The sequence below is a fragment of the Melozone crissalis genome, unplaced genomic scaffold (genome assembly GCF_028551555.1).
Source record: "Melozone crissalis strain CALT ecotype California unplaced genomic scaffold, PUWL_Pcris_2 ptg000013l_1, whole genome shotgun sequence".
NCBI classification, from domain to species: Eukaryota; Metazoa; Chordata; class Aves; order Passeriformes; family Passerellidae; genus Melozone; species Melozone crissalis.
In genome coordinates, this window is record NW_026535791.1 from 62,287,017 (window position 1) to 62,304,847 (window position 17,831).

The 17,831-nt window shown below is 45.3% G+C and overlaps 1 protein-coding gene across 2 annotated transcripts in view; it reads right to left on the bottom strand.

The window, feature by feature from the left end:
- Window positions 1–257: 257 nt before the first annotated feature.
- The window catches only part of PCYT1B (phosphate cytidylyltransferase 1B, choline), a 32,406-nt gene continuing 14,832 nt past the window's right edge, over window positions 258–17,831 (bottom strand). The window contains exons 4-8 of one of the 2 annotated variants that reach the window (XM_054272241.1): window positions 15,493–15,644; window positions 14,520–14,598; window positions 11,362–11,504; window positions 9,041–9,229; window positions 258–3,946 (exon numbers count right to left, since the gene is read on the bottom strand). In XM_054272241.1, coding sequence (XP_054128216.1) covers window positions 3,740–3,946; window positions 9,041–9,229; window positions 11,362–11,504; window positions 14,520–14,598; window positions 15,493–15,644 — 770 coding nt within the window. In that variant the 3' untranslated portion in view covers window positions 258–3,739. Of the gene's footprint in view, window positions 3,947–4,494; window positions 4,805–9,040; window positions 9,230–11,361; window positions 11,505–14,519; window positions 14,599–15,492; window positions 15,645–17,831 lie in introns of those variants that run through there. The other variant, XM_054272242.1, reaches the window with a different exon arrangement.

The window sequence follows — 17,831 nt, forward strand, 5'->3', positions numbered from 1 at the left end:
GTGGTTTGGTACCCTTTTACAAGCAAATGTAGCATCAAACCTTCCCTCCTGCTGGGCTGACAGGCCTGGTGTTGGTTCAGAGACTGCCTTGCTCCTGAAGGATTTGCCATGAACCAGAACAAGGCTCCCCCTGGGCTGGGCTGCACACTCTAAGCTCGATCCCAAGGGTGTTCCTTACACATCTCCCAAGTGCTACCAAGGCACTGCTGGAAACAGACCCAAATCCATCTCAGGTGATACAGGGAGCCTTGGATTATGTGGGAGCTTTTTGATGTACTCTGTGCTATTAAATAGTTTCTCTCCTATGCTCAATGACTTTGAAATTTGCTTATTCTGTAATTAAAAATGTCTTGGCCAGGAAGTCCTGAGCCTCCATTTGCTGTTTCAGCTTCTCTCTGCCTGAGGCAGGACTGTTGAATAAATAATCTTTAGAGCTGCTGCAGGTACTGACTTCTCACAGAAAGGACAAATGGGAAAGAGCAAAGCAGGAATATCTGTACACGAGACTGACTTGGTTCAGGGAAGAGTCAAGTCCAAAAGCCAGTGTCAGGACTTGAGGATTTGTCCCTGTGGCTCATGTTTGCTGCTGCCATTTTCCATCTGGCACAGCCATACATCATCTTGGCACCCATGAGAGCAACTCGGTTGCTGCTGGGGATGGTTTTCAGCAGTGGAACCAGAATGGCTGCAAAAGCACCATTTCTTGTTTCCACTTTGAAGTAAGAATTAAAATACTGACTCCTGATTCCACTGTGCTGGGGCAGGGTAAAGAAGGTATCAGACTGCTGCTGTCTAATGCTGCACTTTCCCACCTGGGGCAAGCACTTCCTCACCTTCCCCCACACTTGTCTGCCTGCAAGGTAAAGGCAAGGAGAGGTGATCCTGTTAGTGCAGAGAGCAGCACAACAAGCAGCAGCCTTCTGGACATGTTGGCAGAGCTGCTCTCGTGGCTTTGTGGGGGCCTAAAGCCCTGGGCTACCAAGGATGGGGATGACAGTCACTGTGCCACCACTGGGGTTTCCTCTGCAGGTTGTGTTCAGCTGTCCAGAGATGCTGTAAAATGAAGGGGAGAGGCAGCTGTGTCTGTCATACACTTTATTGTTCATATGGAGCTTGGCTGATAAATAGGACTAAATTAAAGCAATACTTGTGAAAAGGAAAACCCAACCATGACTCAGAAGTGCAAAATTGTCTTCCACGTGTCCAGACACCATGAGGGTCTGGTTTGCAGGAGACAGCACATGAATGTACCAGCAGGGCAAAGGCTTCAGCTTAGTGATATCCTAAATGCAAACAAGACACCTGGAACAGAATATGGCTTTGTTGCTGGGTAGCCACCTGTGACCCTGAGAAACATTCTGTTAAGAACAGGTCACTGGTGAGTTTTTCTCTACTTCCCATGTACAAGTCGTGGTGCTGTCTCCACTTAACCCACTGAGCAAGGGCTGCTGAACAGGAACTGCTAGGAAATTAAAATGAACAAGAAACAATGGGAAAAGCCAAGAACAACAAATCCTTGCCCACCTCCATTGCATGTGGATATGGCTCGTCTATCAACAGCACCAGTAGGAGCAGACAGTTCCTGTGGTGGAGGAGTGGTTTGTGATGGGAAGACTTAAGACTTGCAAAGAATCAGAAAAACTGACAAGTGCATCCCAGGTATGAAATTACAGTAACAGGTTGCCTAAGGCTGAGAAAGGTCTTAATTGCATCATCCCATCAGGCACACAGCTGGTGGCAGCTGAAATATCTGTGGCTGTCCCTTTGCACATTCCACCCTATTTCCTGCTCACCTGTTTTTGCAGCTGTGAAGGAACTAGCTTGACTCCAGAGGACAAAGTGCATGAGATGTTGTACTTGGTCTTGTGGTGGTCTGAGAAGTGTCTGGCAAAAGGTTGCCAAAGAAAAATCACCTCGTAGTGGAGGAGGGATGAAAGCTGTAGGGAGTGAGCAGAGTGTGGGGCTAATTTGGTGCCTGGTACCAAGGTCTGTAATTTACTTGCCCAGGAGAGTATCTGGAAAGGTGCCTGCCTACCAAGCAGGTCACCCAGGGAGGTGAGGACAGCAGCCAGGGGTGCTGCTGCCAGCAAGCACAGCCACCTCACGTGCTTGGGCATCTCGGTCCCTCAGCCTTTTCTCAAGAGAGACATGGAGCCCTCCCTCCTCCAGCATTTCCTGTGCTGCCTGTGCAGGGATCCAGCAAATGCTGCTGCTGCTGCCCCCAGCAGCCAGCGTGTCCTGCAGGAGTGCTGCTGTGGCTGCAGCCCCCTGCCCAGGCTGCCTGCGAGACAGGGACAGTGGCAGCTGTCACCTGCTGGCCTGGCACCAAAGCTGCTGCTGGGCTGGGGAGCCTCCAACGTGCCGGTGCACTGAAGCAGCTGTGCCAGGCAAGCTGGGAGCCAAGTGGCCTCAGTGGCACAGCCCCATCAGTGGCACAGTGCTGGGGGTTTCCTGCAGCTGTGGGGCAGCCCCAGGGCTCAGGAATCCTGCCAGCTCCTGCAGCCACACCAGCAGGTGTCAGCTGAGGGACTGAACCTGGAACCAGGTGTCAGGCAGGACTGGCTTTGCCAACTAGGAAGATCAGCACTGAGGGGAGAGCTTCACCTGTGTTTCTGCTTGAGGCTGTACACCTGTCATGGACAGAGAAAGAAAACAGTTGTGCCTAATCCTGTTCAAAAAGTTTCTTTGTTCTTTTTTTCATTTTTTTCTCCATATTAGTGTAGAGGAATAACCTTGGGATCCTCTGCAGGGGCAGTGTGTCTGTGAACACATCTTGTTTGGAGTTTGATGAGAAGTTTGTACTGGCTGAATGCCATGTGACAACAGCACTGTTTGCTTGTCATTTGCTGATACATAGCTGGGAGCAGCAGGTTTTCCTAGGAGGCCACATCCAAAGGCCTTGGGATATTTTTATAATTCATCAGTAAAAACCATCAGCATCTTCAAACTGTCTTATTTCCTACACCACCACATTCCAGCTATGGCTGTCTTTTCATTTACTTTCTTGCCTTCAAAGTGCAAAGCCAGGGAGCAAACCAGAAGTAATTAGGCAGCTGTTCAGGCACTAGGAACATGGAGAATGATCTGATAAAACAAAAAGCCCAACTCCTTACCTACACCCCACAGAGGCTTGGTCAACAAGCAGCACTGAATATGTTAAATGGATTTCCACCAACTTGCCTGGAGATCTCTTCATTTCAGTGCACGATTTGGGCTCTGGGGTAGATGTTATTCAAAATGAAAAAAACCCCCAACTTTATTCCCAGTTTCTCAACATATTTGCTGCAGCAATGCCATTCCTTCACGTGCCAGAAGAGCTCAAGGTCAGCAGGGTACAACTGCATCTTCTCTCTCTGCAGGCTGCAGCCAGCGCTTCCCTGTGTGCTGGGTCTGGATCCAGAGCCAGCTGGGCTGCTCCTGCCAGCCCCCCTCGGTGCCTGGAGCAGCAGCTGGAAAGCAGCAGGACAGGGGCAGGAATTGCACATGGGTGTGGTTTTCTGCCAGTCCCTGGGGCTGTGCCTGGCAAGTGCTGCTGGCTGGGCCTCCAGCACCGTGAGGGAGTGGGGATGGGATAAGCTCTTCCCGAGATCTCCCTTGCTGTGCTCCAGTTCATTTTTGACATCTCCCAGAGCACGATCCCTGCTGTCAGAGACACCCCTGGTGTTCCTCACGCTTCTCCCCATCCGGTGGTTGAGTTCATAGCTTGTTCTTCTGTCTCATGGTTAAAAAAATATATATTTTATTTTTCATCCTCATCTCCCTCGCTCATGCTGCTGAGGGAGGCAGAGGCAGCTTTTGGAGAAGAGGGAGGGGAGGTCTTATTGATGACCCAGGGTGGAGATGGCGAGCGGGACGGCGAGCGGCCTCGCGTAGGACTGCTGTTGGGGCTCTGCCGGGGAGAAAAAGCCTGGAGCATTCGGCCGCTTCGTTCCTGGAACATCTGCTTCTGCAAAAGCAAAGTGAGAAGATGCTCTGTGAGTACTGCACAGAGGGGAGGCTGGGGCTGCACTGTGCCTCTCACCGGGGAGCGAGCAGGGAGCCAGAGCCCCGGAGCGTGGCTGGTTTGCTCTGCTGTGCTCATGATGATAACCTGGTCCTGACATGCAAGCTTTTACCTCAGCTGGGCCACCCCCAGTGTGGGAACACCGTGTGTACTGGCCTGAGCCACACACGGGGCACTCCCTTTGTGGGTTTTGCATGTATTGGTCACACTCTCATCTCCAAAGGTCACTTTTCTGCCTGAACACCCAATATTCCAGTTCCCACAGCCTTTTCCTTCTAGAATGTTGGGAAGGACCACCCCTCTCCTGAGCTTCTTGGCTTTCCTAGCCTTTATTCCTCTGTCCCTTAAGGGAGACAGCCTGGTGCCTGCCAGGTACTGGCAGCCACTTCCCCAGCTGCCCGGAGCAGGCACGACCCAAACCCATAAACTGAGTTTGGGAATGTCACAATTTGGGTGTCTGTTGAAAAGAGAAAACACTTGCAGGCTCTATGTTTTGCTTGGAGCTTTATTGTCACTTTTGCTTTGGAAAGCAGAGTGGAGGCCTGCCAGAGTTGGTGGGGTGGAAGAGCCACCTCTGCAGTCAAGCAATCTGCTACACTAAGGCAAGTGCCTCTACTCTAGCAGCAATGTGGCCTTGCGTCACGCTGGGTTATGGAAGACGTAGTGTGTGCTGTGCAGCTGCTGCAGGCTTCACATGGGGAGTGCCAAATCCGAGTGCCCTGCTGCTCCTCCTGGGCATGGGGGGTAAGAGGCCTCAACCTTGGCTGGAGGACCGGCAGTTGAGTCACAGGCGATGCTCGGCTGAAAGGAAGATCCAGCCCCGACAAAGTTAAGTTACCACTCAGGTCTGAGAGGAAAATACTTGTGCAGAATGTGTGGCTTTGCCTGTTTTAGCTGAGATCCAGCTTGCAGTTGCCCAGTTTTCATGCTGTTCCCATTGCCCATCCCTCTGCAGTGACTCTGCCCTGTGCTGACAGTATCTGGCTGCTCATCCTGCTCTTTCTCCTCCTCTTTGAAACTCAGTATTCCCTGCCAGCAGAGAGGCAGATGCTGGTTTACCCCTCAGGTTTCTGGGTGTTTGCTAAATCCCAGGGCTTAAAAATCAAGCACAAATACTGAACTTAGCTGTTCCTCTGTGAGCTCCCTCTCCTAATTCACATCTTCATCACATTAGCCTTTATTGACTTAGAGCCTGGATTTCACTGCAGTGCAGAGTGGCAGAACAGTTCCTGCCTGGAGCTACTTCTCAAGGCTCTTGAGCAAAACCCCCATGGTGTGTTACCTACCCTGCACTACTGCTAGGTCCAAATTAGTTAAGACTTCTAAAATCTCAATAATTAGCAGATGGTGGTTGCTCCTGATAAATGGTGCCAGGAAGCATTTGGATGGGGGAGGATTTCTGCAGCTGAGAGCAGCAAGGATGTCACCAGAGCTGGCAAAGCCCCAGAGCCTGTTTATAATTCAGTGGTAGGGGTGCAAAATTTCTCTTGAGATCACAGAAATGTGAGGTTCTGTTGGCTTGTTTCACCCTCTCACTGAAGATAATTCCCAACAAAAAAAAGAACCCCATGTTTGATATGAAATATATTTTTCCTGGCCACTCAAAATACTTTGATTGCCTTCTGTTGTCAAACAGTTGTTCTTCTAATGACTCAGTGGCACAGCAGCGCTTTGTGGTGATGTGGTGGCAGTGCTGGAGGACATCCAAGTGCCCCAGCCTGGCTTGGCCTGCACCATCCCATGTGGAGTACTTGACTGTGCCTTAGTGACAGAGGCCAGGTCTGGAAAGGAGAATCCCACCTTCCTGCTAAGTTCCTCAGCCAGGCTGTAGGACACCTGCTTCCCAGGCCTTCAGTGAAGAGTTTGCTGCTGAACAAACTGATGCACTCACACCTTGAGCAGGGCAAGGCCCAGCCCCTCCACGTTGCCTCCTGCATTAGAGCTGGAACCAGCAGGCTGCTGGCTAAAAGCACAGCTCTGCAGGAGGAGGAGGTGGTGTCACTCACCTGCCTCAGAACACCTTTCTCTCCAGCTGTGCCCTAGCAGGGTCAGTAAGCCATGCCCTTTGCAGGCAAGCAGCTCCTTGGGCCAGTGGGTGCTGAAGAAGTAGAACAAGTGTTAACGGCTTCCCTGGAGTGCTGGAGGGTGAGACAAGGCTGGATGCACTGTGGTCCTTTACCAATTCAGGTAGGTAGGATTTCCAGGTAGGGAAATGATTTCAAAGCCTTGATCAAGCAAGTTCAGGTACACAGGTACACCCAACCAGTTGAGTGTTTGTTTTTGACAAACTCGCTACTGGGAATAAATATTTTGCCTGTTTCTGAATTTTACTGCCTGTATGTTGATACCCCTTTGCTTTACAAAGCAAGTGCCAGCTGGGTGTCTGCTTTTGAGCTGCTGATTGCTCCAAGGCCGCTTTAGGTCCAAGCTGCAGACAGGTGGTGTGGCCTAAACACCATCCCCAGGTTCCAGCTGCAACCTGTCTTACCTGAGCCCCTGATGATGTCTGAGGTTTGGAAGGTAACCTTCCCCAAGGATCCCTGTGTGCTGAGCAGGGAGAAGCCAGCCCTTGAAGGGACACCTCATCTGAAGGGACATTTCTGAGAGACAATGGCACAGAAACCCTGCCCGGTGAGCTGTGCTTTCTCTCCTCTGCCCTCAGCTGTAGGTGCCTGTTGTACAAGTCTGAGAGGAGCTGGAATGGATTCCTGCACCCTGGAGTGGTGTCTCTGCCATCAGGCCCTGTGTGCCAGACTGTGTGGTGGTCCTGTCTCACATCACAGACAAGTTTCATGCCACACTAATCATTGTTTCTGACCTCTCTGACTCTCTTGCAGAAAACATATACACAGGGGGATTGCACAGGTGGGCAAAATTGCCAATGAATTACAGACATCCAGACATCTGAAAACTGACATCTTGACCTCTTTCACGAGCAGGCATTTTTCTGTGGGTTACATAGCCCTTACTTTTAGAAAATTGATGCTAGCATAAAGTATATTATAATAATTATTTGTGAAATAATAATAGCATATTAATGGCATGCAAATTACTGATCTAGGAATCCAGCATGCCCATAACGATTCCTGTACTTTTAATGTCAACATTAAAAGCAACTTCTAACTAACAGTGATAAGGCAAATTAGCATTAATAACAGTTTTGACACTAATAGTAAGTTATCATTTTTTTAAAAGTCTTTCCTGTTGCCAAGGCTCAAACTGATTTTAAAAAAGCTACACCACCTCTCCACTTGCTGTCACTGATGCTTTTCCTACAACACTGTGAAGAGATTTCACTCCTCTTGTTCTTAGCAAAGGTCCCTGTGATTGTGCCAGACTTCCTACTCTGTGGTCAAACACTTGCTCAGGAAACAAGAGTTTCTAATTTTAAAAGACATATGCAGAGCACCTTTTCCTTAATTCAATTTGGTAAAATGTTTTATCAGCAAAGGTTTTTAAAAATGCCATTGCATGCACTGTTGAGTGGGCAAAGCCAGGAAATAGGATCAATGCTTTTGAATTTCTTCCCTGTCTCTGCACAGCTAAACTCATCTCACCTCCTGTGAATTGCACATACTCTGTTAGCATCAGCTTTAGTTATCCAGCACATGCAGAGTGGAGGCCTGAGTGGAGGCCAGAGTGGAGGCCAAAGGCCCATCTCACATGGGGAACACACACCAAGCTCTATGGGCAACAACTCTCAGAGGAAGCTTCATGTGGATGTGGACAATGCAGGTAAACCAGAAGAGTAGCCTTCCTTCCCTCCCCCAGGAACATGCCAGTGCCAATGAACAATCTGTTCTAAGCTCACTGCTCGTGTGGCTGGGGCCTGTGGTGGTCAGTGATCACTGCCTTTGGGTGACAAAAGTAGCTGTATGATGACAGTCTCTGTCCTGAAGCCTTCACAGCCTAATTTTGGGTTTTTCTCAACTGAGTGGTAATCAACATGGCAAGCCAGTGCAAAGATGAGAACTCCAGTAGGAGGCAGGCACTGCTTGACTTGGTAGCACTGAGGGGTGACACAGCACTGATGGGAGCTACTTAACTCACAAAAGCTTTGTGACTCTTCTATGTGTTTGTTTACAAACAAAATCCCTGCTGAGTTCCTTCCAGCAGAAGGTGCCTTTTTCACTCAGAGTTTGCAACCAGAGCAGTGTCTGAGATGGTGCCTGCACTAGAGGGTCTGGGCTTTCATCCCAACACAGACAAACTCTACATTCAATTTCAGCTTTGTTACTGCTTTCAATGCAGCAAAGAAAAGTCATACAAGCAAACAAAGCTTCTTGAGGTTTGGCAAGCTATCAGAACTGACAGATAGGGGCCAGGGCTCTTTTGGGGCTCTGAAGTGTCACCAGCTCACCACTCAGTGCATGAGTTTGGTCTGAGCAGGTTTCTCTCCTGAAAGATGCTGTTGCAAATTCTGAACAGCCTTTCCAAGGCACTTACACCTTTAGTAAATGGCTCTCTGAAGGCAGCACATACCAAGAAGAGCTTTGGAAGTGCTACAGTCCCACCTGAACCTTCCCTGCTGTCAGTTAGATGAACCTGAACTCGACAAGTAAAATAACTTCTTGGAATTTTTATCAGTAGTTTTTGAAGTTAGAAAATTAATCTTCTACTGCTGCATACAGACAAGGAAGAGAACTACTGAAAACCTTTCCAATGGTCCTGTTTTTCCTCACTACCTCCAGTGAAGATCCCTGATGTAGGAGTGGTTCCATTTAATGCTAACAGGGCCAACAGACTGTATTGGCCTGTTTGCTTGTGTGGTGCTGTGATGCAGCTCTGCTGAATGCAGTACTAAATTCATCATCACACCTTCACAAAATACAGATATCCCAAAAAAGCAACAGCCAGAAGCAGCAAATCCTGCTGTTGCAATATTGGTATGCATTAATGGCTTCAGCAGCCAGGTTTGCCATTACGCTGCTGTGCTGCCTTTTGAGACAAAGTCTGCAGCAAAAGTATCTGCTCTTCACCTGTGTTAGAGAGGAGAAATAAAAACACTCAGACTTCCTGGGATGGCAGAATACCTACCCAAGCTCCATCAGGTCCAAACAGCTCTAAAAAGTTGCCAATAAATTCCCTGGACTTTTCTTCCCATTTCTGAATGAGGTCATGGCTCTTCTCTTCCACCTTGTAAACAAATTCTTTTGACTTTTCCTCCACATTCTTGACTTTTTCTTTCATTTTGTCCACTTGGTTTTGAAAGCGATATTTCTTCTCCTGTTTTAAAAGTGTCAAAGATTAATGAAAAACTCAGAAATAATTAGCCACACACAGCTGAGAAGAAGAAAAAAATTGCATTAATGCATCCTAATACATATGGCCTTGGTTAGCAATTCCCACTTTGTTTTTATAAATGCAAGTTTAACATTTGTGGAATGAAATGCAGAAGGTACATATTGAAAAGGTTTCTTGTGTGATTTACTGTGTTTAATCCACTACATGCATCTTTCTGTATTTTCAAACTGAATGCACTTTGAAATTGATAAGAATCTTGTGAAGGATATGAGTAGGAAATTAACAGCTCAAATTTAGGAGTAGGCAAAAGGTAAATCTCCCTATGTTTCCTAGCACATGCTGCTGACTTGCCAGCCTGGATGTCTACTAGGACTAAAATGTCTCTTTGGATGCATTTCTGCAGAGCAGAAGGAAAACTCTCATAAATTCTGAGCCTGGCTAATACAGGAGCTTCTGGCTGCAACAGAGATGTGTGTAGGCCAATGGCTTGTGGCCAGCAAACTTCACAGAAAGGAGAGAACTCCTAATTGCTAAGTCATACAGAAAAAAGAGAGAGAGAAGATAATATTAGGGAGCTCCTGGAAAAAGCTTCTGAAATACTTCAGGAATAAAGAGCTTTTGTCTTGAAATGCTTGTCTGCTCCACAAATTTTTGGTACAAGAAAATAAGCAAGGCTGTGCTCTTGAAGGTGTGGTGGTCTGTGCAGAAGCACAGATCACTATTGGCTTTTAATTTTCTGTTAACTCCATTTAATGTCCACTTGGATTTATTTAAAAAAAACAAGCACTGAAGTAGGGTTTATTCTAGCTCACAAATCACTAGAGGAACTGTCTTTGCAAACCACAAGCACAAACAAAATCCCCAAGGTCCAAAGAAACCTCACTTCCTCTGTACCTAAAGGGTGATCAGCCCTTTAATGAGGAAACCAGTGCCCTTCTGCAAACAGGACCAGTGCTCTTGTGAAATCCTGGGGGTTCCATTTTGAGATGAACAGTCTCCAGTACAAATCAGTACTTCTGCATTTAAATTACTGCAAGCTAAACAACCATGCCAAGAGGTTCTTCAGGAGACATCAGTGTCTGAGATGGGGGCAAGCACGACTTATGCAACAGTATCTTAATCTCACAGCTGCTCAAGGATAAATTTAGGATAAATTTGAGAATCTTCAAGGCATCCAACATGCCTTATTTTAATGGATATTTGCAACAGTGATCCTTCTGAGTGAAGTACTTACAAGCAAGATTTTTTAAAGGTGTAGAAGACTTTCAAAAAAAGCACAGTGAAATAAATATTTATGCCCTGTGATCTGGGGTTTATCTGCCAGACTTCAAAATAAGAAAGAGATAACCTCTAATGAAATGACACAATTCAGTCTTTCACAAGGGGGTTTCCAGGCTCCAAGGAGGGAGGTGGGAAGTCCTGCTGTGAGCCATCTCAGAGATTACAACAGAGTTTTCAGTTATGTGGGTTATCTTGAGGTCTCAAGTCAAGACTTGAAACAGAAAATGAAGGAAGGTAAAGTCTAATTTCCATAAAGTGTTTACTTCTCAGGTCTCTATGTGGAAGATGAATAATCTGAGCCACCACATGGCTCTCCTGCCATTGTGGTTTCTGAGCTCTACAGCAGCATCATTTATGTACTAGTTTCTTAGCATATTTCCTTGTCTTTTGAAAACCATTTTAGCTTTCCCTAGTAATTTAAGCATTTTTGTTTTGTTGGTTTTTTTTAATCCTATCACATTGTAGAGAAACTTTGGATCTCAAAATCCATGCTCTCTGTGCTGCCTTCTTGGAATAGGAATATAGAAAGAAATCATGTCTTGGATGAATGGTTGAGCAGCTTCTGGTGGGAGGGTGGGCTCCTTCCTAGTGTGTCATTGTCACCTACAGCTCAAGGAAGAAAGGGGAGCAGCAGCTTTGTTAAAAGTGTAAGATGAAAACTAAGCTGCTAATTAATAGGAGCAATTAAAACTATCCTCAGCTTACCAGTGTCTTTTAAATTCTTTCCAGCTCTTTTAAAAGCAGCATGAGGAAGATGTAATTTCTTAACCTTTCCTTTGCACTGAGGGTGCTAGCAGAGAGTGTTTGAGGAGCAGAGGTGATGAGGCACTCACATTGATGAAGCTGACGTTGAGCTCCTTGGCGGTGTAGCCTCGCTGCAGGTTGCGCCGCGCGTACACGTCGTAGTCGCGCACGATGCGCGTGATGATGTCCGACGTGGAGATGCCTTCGGTTCTCTGCGTAGGTACAAACATTCCTGAGCAAAGTGGGAAAAGAGAGCCTGCTGATAAAGCTTGGCAGGACCAGCCACTGTGGCAGACAGCTGAGGAGGAGCATCAAAATGCCTGACAAAGGTAAGAGGTTTGCAATTCTGCCTTATTCCGAGTTCTCTCCTGTTGTTTCTGTGCGAGTTCGGGGAAGGCAAGGTTGCTATACTACTCATTTTTCTCTCAAGTCTTTAGAAAGACTAAAAATTGCCCTCTGTACAGTGTCAGCTGTGATGTGGAAGTTATTTAACAGGCAGGGGCTACTGAGCCAGGAAGGCAAAAATTCACAGCTGTGGCCAATTCACTGAGCAGTTCTTTCCACAAGCACAGCCCTTATTTAATGTTATATAAAGGAGCAGGGAAGTTTGCTCCTTTCCTTTATTTCCACTCCCGTGCTGCACCATCTGACAGTCTCTGTTCTGCTGAGTAGAACAGACCAGCCTCTGGCCTTGACAAAAGCCAGGAAAAAGATGCATTACAGTAACTGGAAAACACCCTGGAGGTGCCAGTGGTTTGTATCAGAAAGATGAAGTGTCATGTGTGTGAAGGGCAGTGTTCCATGTCCATCCAGCCATGCCAGTGGCTGCATAACCATCCTCCCTGCTCTGACAAATCAGTCCCTAAGAAAACTGGCCATTTATCAATACTGCTCATGTTTTCCTCAACACAACCGAGATATATGTGGCTTTCTAACAGCTCCCCACCAAAGCAGGAGCATCTAAACTGTTAATGCAATTCACAAATGCAAGAGTAGCAGAGTGCAGGCACACCTTGGTTTAGTAGTTATTTAGAGCTACAAAAAAAATTACTACTCTCACTTATATATAATTGCAACATGAAGCTGCTGATGAAAGAGAGGGAGAAGATTGGAGATGGTTTGGAAAAAGAAAGCAGTGCTTTGTCTTAAAATGGTGTTATAGCTCCTGGCAAATTAATCCTCACATGTTCACTTAAAGTAAGCAGGCATTGGTACTTAATTTTACAGGGCTGGAAAAAGACTCAGAGAAAGAATCAAGAAGCTTAGCAGCCTCTTGTGACTAAATGCTATGTGATATTTTTTCCTTCTGATCTCTAATTAATACTCTGCTAAAAAAATAGATTAATCATGAGCAGACATGTTTCCCTGACTGTTGCTTCTCAGGCTTCCACCAGTCACTCAGGAACCTATTTTTGGAAGCAATGAAACCCACTTTGAGTCAGAAACCTTTATAGATAAGAGTTACACGAATACATGGACAAAATCCAAACCCCACCTTTGTTAAGCTGGAAGTGGAACTGTAGGTGGACATTACCCTTAGTCACTGACTTTGCTTTCATCTGCTTCACGTGTTGGACTGATCCATGTTTTCCAAGCTAATTGCTCACAGATGTGCACAGTTTCAGTCAGCTCACCACTGCCCATATGCCCTCCCATCCTCTGAAGATAGTGAGGAATTGGGAGCCCATGAGAATCTACTCAAGGAGCTCCCTGGTTTCCATGCACTTCTCTGCTCTCCAACAATCTGATGTGGGAAAATGGGAGTACTGGAACTATGGAAAATGTGCAAATGGTCTATTTCAAACAAAACCTCTGGGAGAAAGGGGAAATTCATTATTGTAATAATGCTGCTCTGGAGCATTAGGGACTATTACAGCACTAGGTCTCAAAACTCATCACAAGTAAGTTAACATTATTCCCAATATGCTCCTCTGGTATCTCGTGGTGACAGACACATTGGACCACAGCTCCCTGAAGCTGCAAGCCTGTGCTCTCTTCTGCTAACTTTGAGTTTCTCATGGGGTTGTGTGTGCACTGTGCCTGTGCTCAGTGACAGCAGAGAAGGGTGTGCCAGGTTTGGGCACTCTCACACCAAGTCTGGTAATGATCCAGTGACACCAAGAGTTCCTGTTGTGCTGTCCTGTGCACTCAGCACCTTACAGAAGAAAAGTAAAATAGCTGCCTGTCCAGCATGTGTGCAGTATGTCTCTTGGTGACCCATTCTTACCAGAAGGGCCTTTTTTCACTGCCTACTGAAGGAAGCTGGTGTTGGCTCTGAAACTATAGAACAGCCATTCCCAAAGGAGGGCTGTGAGTCTGATACCACAGGGAGGTTCACAAGTGGAAAAAGATCAAGAAGTGCTGCTATAAAAAGCTTATTCCCTCAGCTCAGGTCGATAGCTACTCTATAGCTGTCATAGTATAGTTTGAGGTCACTTTGCATGGCATAATACCATCAGGCAGATTGCTCTGGAATTTTTTCAAGCCTCCAATATACATGTCTATGCAGAACAGAGAGGCTGGATTTGCCAGGGCTCAAAGCAGCATCTCCAGGGAGCAGCAGAAGAAGGATGTGGTTTGTTCCTCCTCCTTCCACTTTTAGGATAGATACTACTGGCAAGCAGTGGCTTAATGTTATCTCCACAAATTTAATTCATCTTCCTTGAACTGAAAAGACACAAATTCCTAATGAGCTCAGTATCTTCATTTTCAGTATAATATGGCAGTCAACCAAACTGCTAAATGGTAATGGAAATTAATTACTCTGATACTGATTTAAACCCTCTGCCAGTGTAATGAAAAGAACCCTCAGTGCAAGTGGATCCTAATGGCTCCTGAAGGTTGCCTGTGCTTGCCCATATTCAGGACTGGGATATATCAAGGAGGTGTCAGTTTGTGGTTATCAAGAACTGACTAAAGTTGGCTGGGCTGCTGTGGGAACTGAACTCATTTTCATCCATTCAAAATTCTTAGTGAAGCACTATAAAACTGTTTTAAAAATGCAGATGGGTCTGTTTTGTGCTAGATCTGAATGGTTTCCTTGGGGTTATGGCAGGAATTCAGCCAAGGATGTCCTCTGAGGTTTTCTTTCTGCTCAACTCAGCAGTACCTACCATTAGGGTGAGGGTGTAAGACAATGTGATATTACCTCTACTGCTTCTCTCCCAGAAGTTCTGGTTAAAAGGCAGTATAAGAATTTCAGCTGAGGCTGAAAAGGAAGGTGCTAAAAATGTGAAGCTGCCCTTACCTGCCTCCTTGATGTGTTTGTATACGTCATCCGATCCAGCGGAAGAGTAGGGGATGTCATCGTGTGCTACGAAGTCAATCTGCCAGGGAACAGAAGAAGAATTACATCACCATCACCAGATTTTGGTTCACTGGGGGATTGTTATCTTTTTCTTGACTTCAGCTAACTTGCTTTTGACATTCTCATCCTAAAGCCATCACCTAGTGTATTGTACTAGAATTGGGCCAGCAACTGCTGTGTTGTATGATCAATTATAAAAAAACAGAAATCTCCTCTCCAAAAGCACTGCCACTACCTCATCACTCTGATTGGCTCAGTGTGATATGAAGTACAAAACCCAAAACAGGCTCCTGCTTTTATTCATAGTGCAAGTGGTGAAGCCTTGGCTTTCAAAACCATGGAGGCAGGATAATTGATGTTGGGTCCTTAGAGCTGTGCATATATACATATATATCTAGTACTGTCATGCTGTCCTTCTGTCACCCAGTGATGTAGACACTAAAATACATCCTACTTAATTATGCTTTTGTTAAGATTCATATGTGTTGCAAGGCAATCAATAGCATGTAAAACACTCTATCCTGCCTTTTAGAGGGCACATGGTATTTTTATATATTGCACCTGTTGCCATTAATAAGAAACACACCTTTAATTTAGGACTTCAGTCACTAAGTAACAACTTTCCTGGTATACCATCTCCTTTTCTGAAAGTCAATTTATCAGTAATTTTTTCAGTGTTATTTTACCTTTCAAAAATCCCAGTAGAGAAATCATCTCAGCATATTGAGAAAAAAAGGCAAAATAAACATCATGTTTTCTGACAGAGATGGAGGCAAGGAATGCTAGGTACCTAATTTCAGTGACTGGAATTAACTGAATAAAATAATTTGCTCCCCCTAGTAGGATTTCAGACTTGCTCATTCTCAACTGTCAGTCTACAAAGGGGAAGGGAGAGATAAGGGAACAAATGTACCTTATGTTTTTCAAGGAACTCAGGTGTCAGTGTCCAGGGTGCATCTCTGATGACCTCATCCACGTACCGACAGTGTCTGAGGGCTTCGTATCGCTCCGTTTCATTCATCACAGTGAAGCCTTTGAATTTATGAGTTAAATCATCACTGCAAACTAAAATATAGAAGTATGAGCAAAATGGCTCCACATTCAGTAAAATTAGCATGATCAGGAGTGACTATACTAGGTAAATCCATTAAGCACTTAGTTATTAGCTTAGCAATTTTTGGGGTGTTCTAGTGCATCTAGGAGTTCTGCTTGGAGTTGGCAGATGAGACAACCTTCTCTTTCTGGAGCTGCAGCCAGAGGCCAAGTATGGTATTTTAAGACACTTCAGGTGGGATCCTTTACATGCTAAGGTAAACCAATCCCACTGTTAAGTGGAGATTTCAAGGGCTGTGATATTACAGGGGTGATGGACAATGCTTTCAAACCAATCAAACAACAGCATGCTTTGTGAGCACAATCACAGAGTGCTCACTAACTTCAGGTTTCACAAAATGGTCGAGGCAGGAAAACCACTTGATATCACCTAATCCAAACCCCCTCCTCCCAGCAGAGTCAACTGCGGGCTGCTCAGGGCCATCTCCAGTTGGATTTCCAAAGATGGAGACCCCTCAGCCTCTCTGGGCCTCCACTTCCTGCTTTTTATTTTTATGTAAACAACACTCTAAAAGGTAAATTTGCCAACAAAGCTCAAAATCACAGTGGGACCGTTTCTCATTAAATAAATCCTGATGGAAAACAAGTCATAGAAAACTTTGTAGGAATCTGTCTCTGAGCTTAGCTTTGAGTTCAGCAGGCTTCACAGAAAGAAAAGTGAAGCTTGTGCCATGTTCAAATGGAAACTGCTGAAGGAAGCCCCAAGGAAAGGACTGGGAGAAGCCATATGCTCTAGTGAAATGAGCAAAGTTAAAGGTCCAGAAATCCTGCATCTTTAACTCAGGATCCGCCAATACTTTGTCACTGCTTTTAAAATGAGGGGCAGCAAGACCCACATTATCAGAGGACTGTAAAAGTTAGGTATTATCTTTCTACCCACATAACATTGTGTAAAAACCAGTGACCTTCTCCTCAACCACCTCTTTCCAACATTACAGCTACAAGAGTCATTTGACACCCCACATGGAATAATGTGATACCCATTTATAGCTGGGTTGCCAGTGGTTGTCCTTCACCACAGGTCAAACCTGTGCCTTTGGATCTTTGTCTGTAAATGTACCTGACAAATGATAAATGTAACATTACCAGTGCTGCAGTGAAGTGTGAGAGCAACCCTACAGTTGCTGTTTCTTTCTAATTTGAAAACATCAACCTATCAGGTAAGGTGCTGGCAAAGATGCAGTCTTTTCTGAGATCTGAAATGGATGTTCTTGCTGTGATGGTCATTAAGGACTTTCAAAGTAGGAAAAATAGAAAGTAGAAAGGCTTAGATAGCCCTCAAGCTTGTGCAAAATTCAAAGCCACATAATAACATATGTATGAATTTCAGCAAGCAAAATGCTACTCTGTCCCATTATGTCAGTTTTGATGCCTGCTGACAAGAAATTTAATGGTGATCAAAGCATTTTCAGAAGAAAGATCCCTTCAGAGACTGTATTTGTATTTATTTACAGCCTTTATGACATCCTTAGGCTACCCTCTCCTGGAAGAAAAAGTCTACCAAAATTATTGGGAAATAGTAATTTTTGCTCGAATTCTGAAGAAAGGTTTGATTTTATTTTCTGATTACTATTTGTTCATGTACAATGCAGACACAGTATCTTTCTTTGTACTTCTTTTGAATCTGTCATCCTGCTCTAATAACTGATTTGGGAAGGTATAAATGTCCATTTCAAAAAGAAAAGTGATCTTAGGTCCAAATAATTGTCTTCACAAGAAAAATAGAAGGGGTTTGTTGTGATGCCCACAAAGACATATGACACTGGTGCTTTTGCAGCACAAATTGTATGTGGGTGTGGAAAGGTGTCCATTTTTTAAACATGCTAACACACAGTGCCTTGCTGGGAGAAGGTGCTGATGAGTGCTGGCTGCTTTGTCCTTCACACCAAAAATAGGGGCAAAGTGAAGCTATGCCATGAATTTCAAAGGAGTCAGGCATTTGCCCCAAAGCTCCTTCCCTTATCTGGGGCAACCCCATATCCTTTGAAAACAACAACAAAATGTACACGCATTTTTTTTTAAACCTCATAGTCTTGCACTTCCACTTGCTGCTTCTGCAAGTTGTCTGGCTCAGCTGGAAACCAGAGACTCCTTAATGTTTCCTTCCTAACAAAGGGACTTTTGTCCTTTACCTCACAG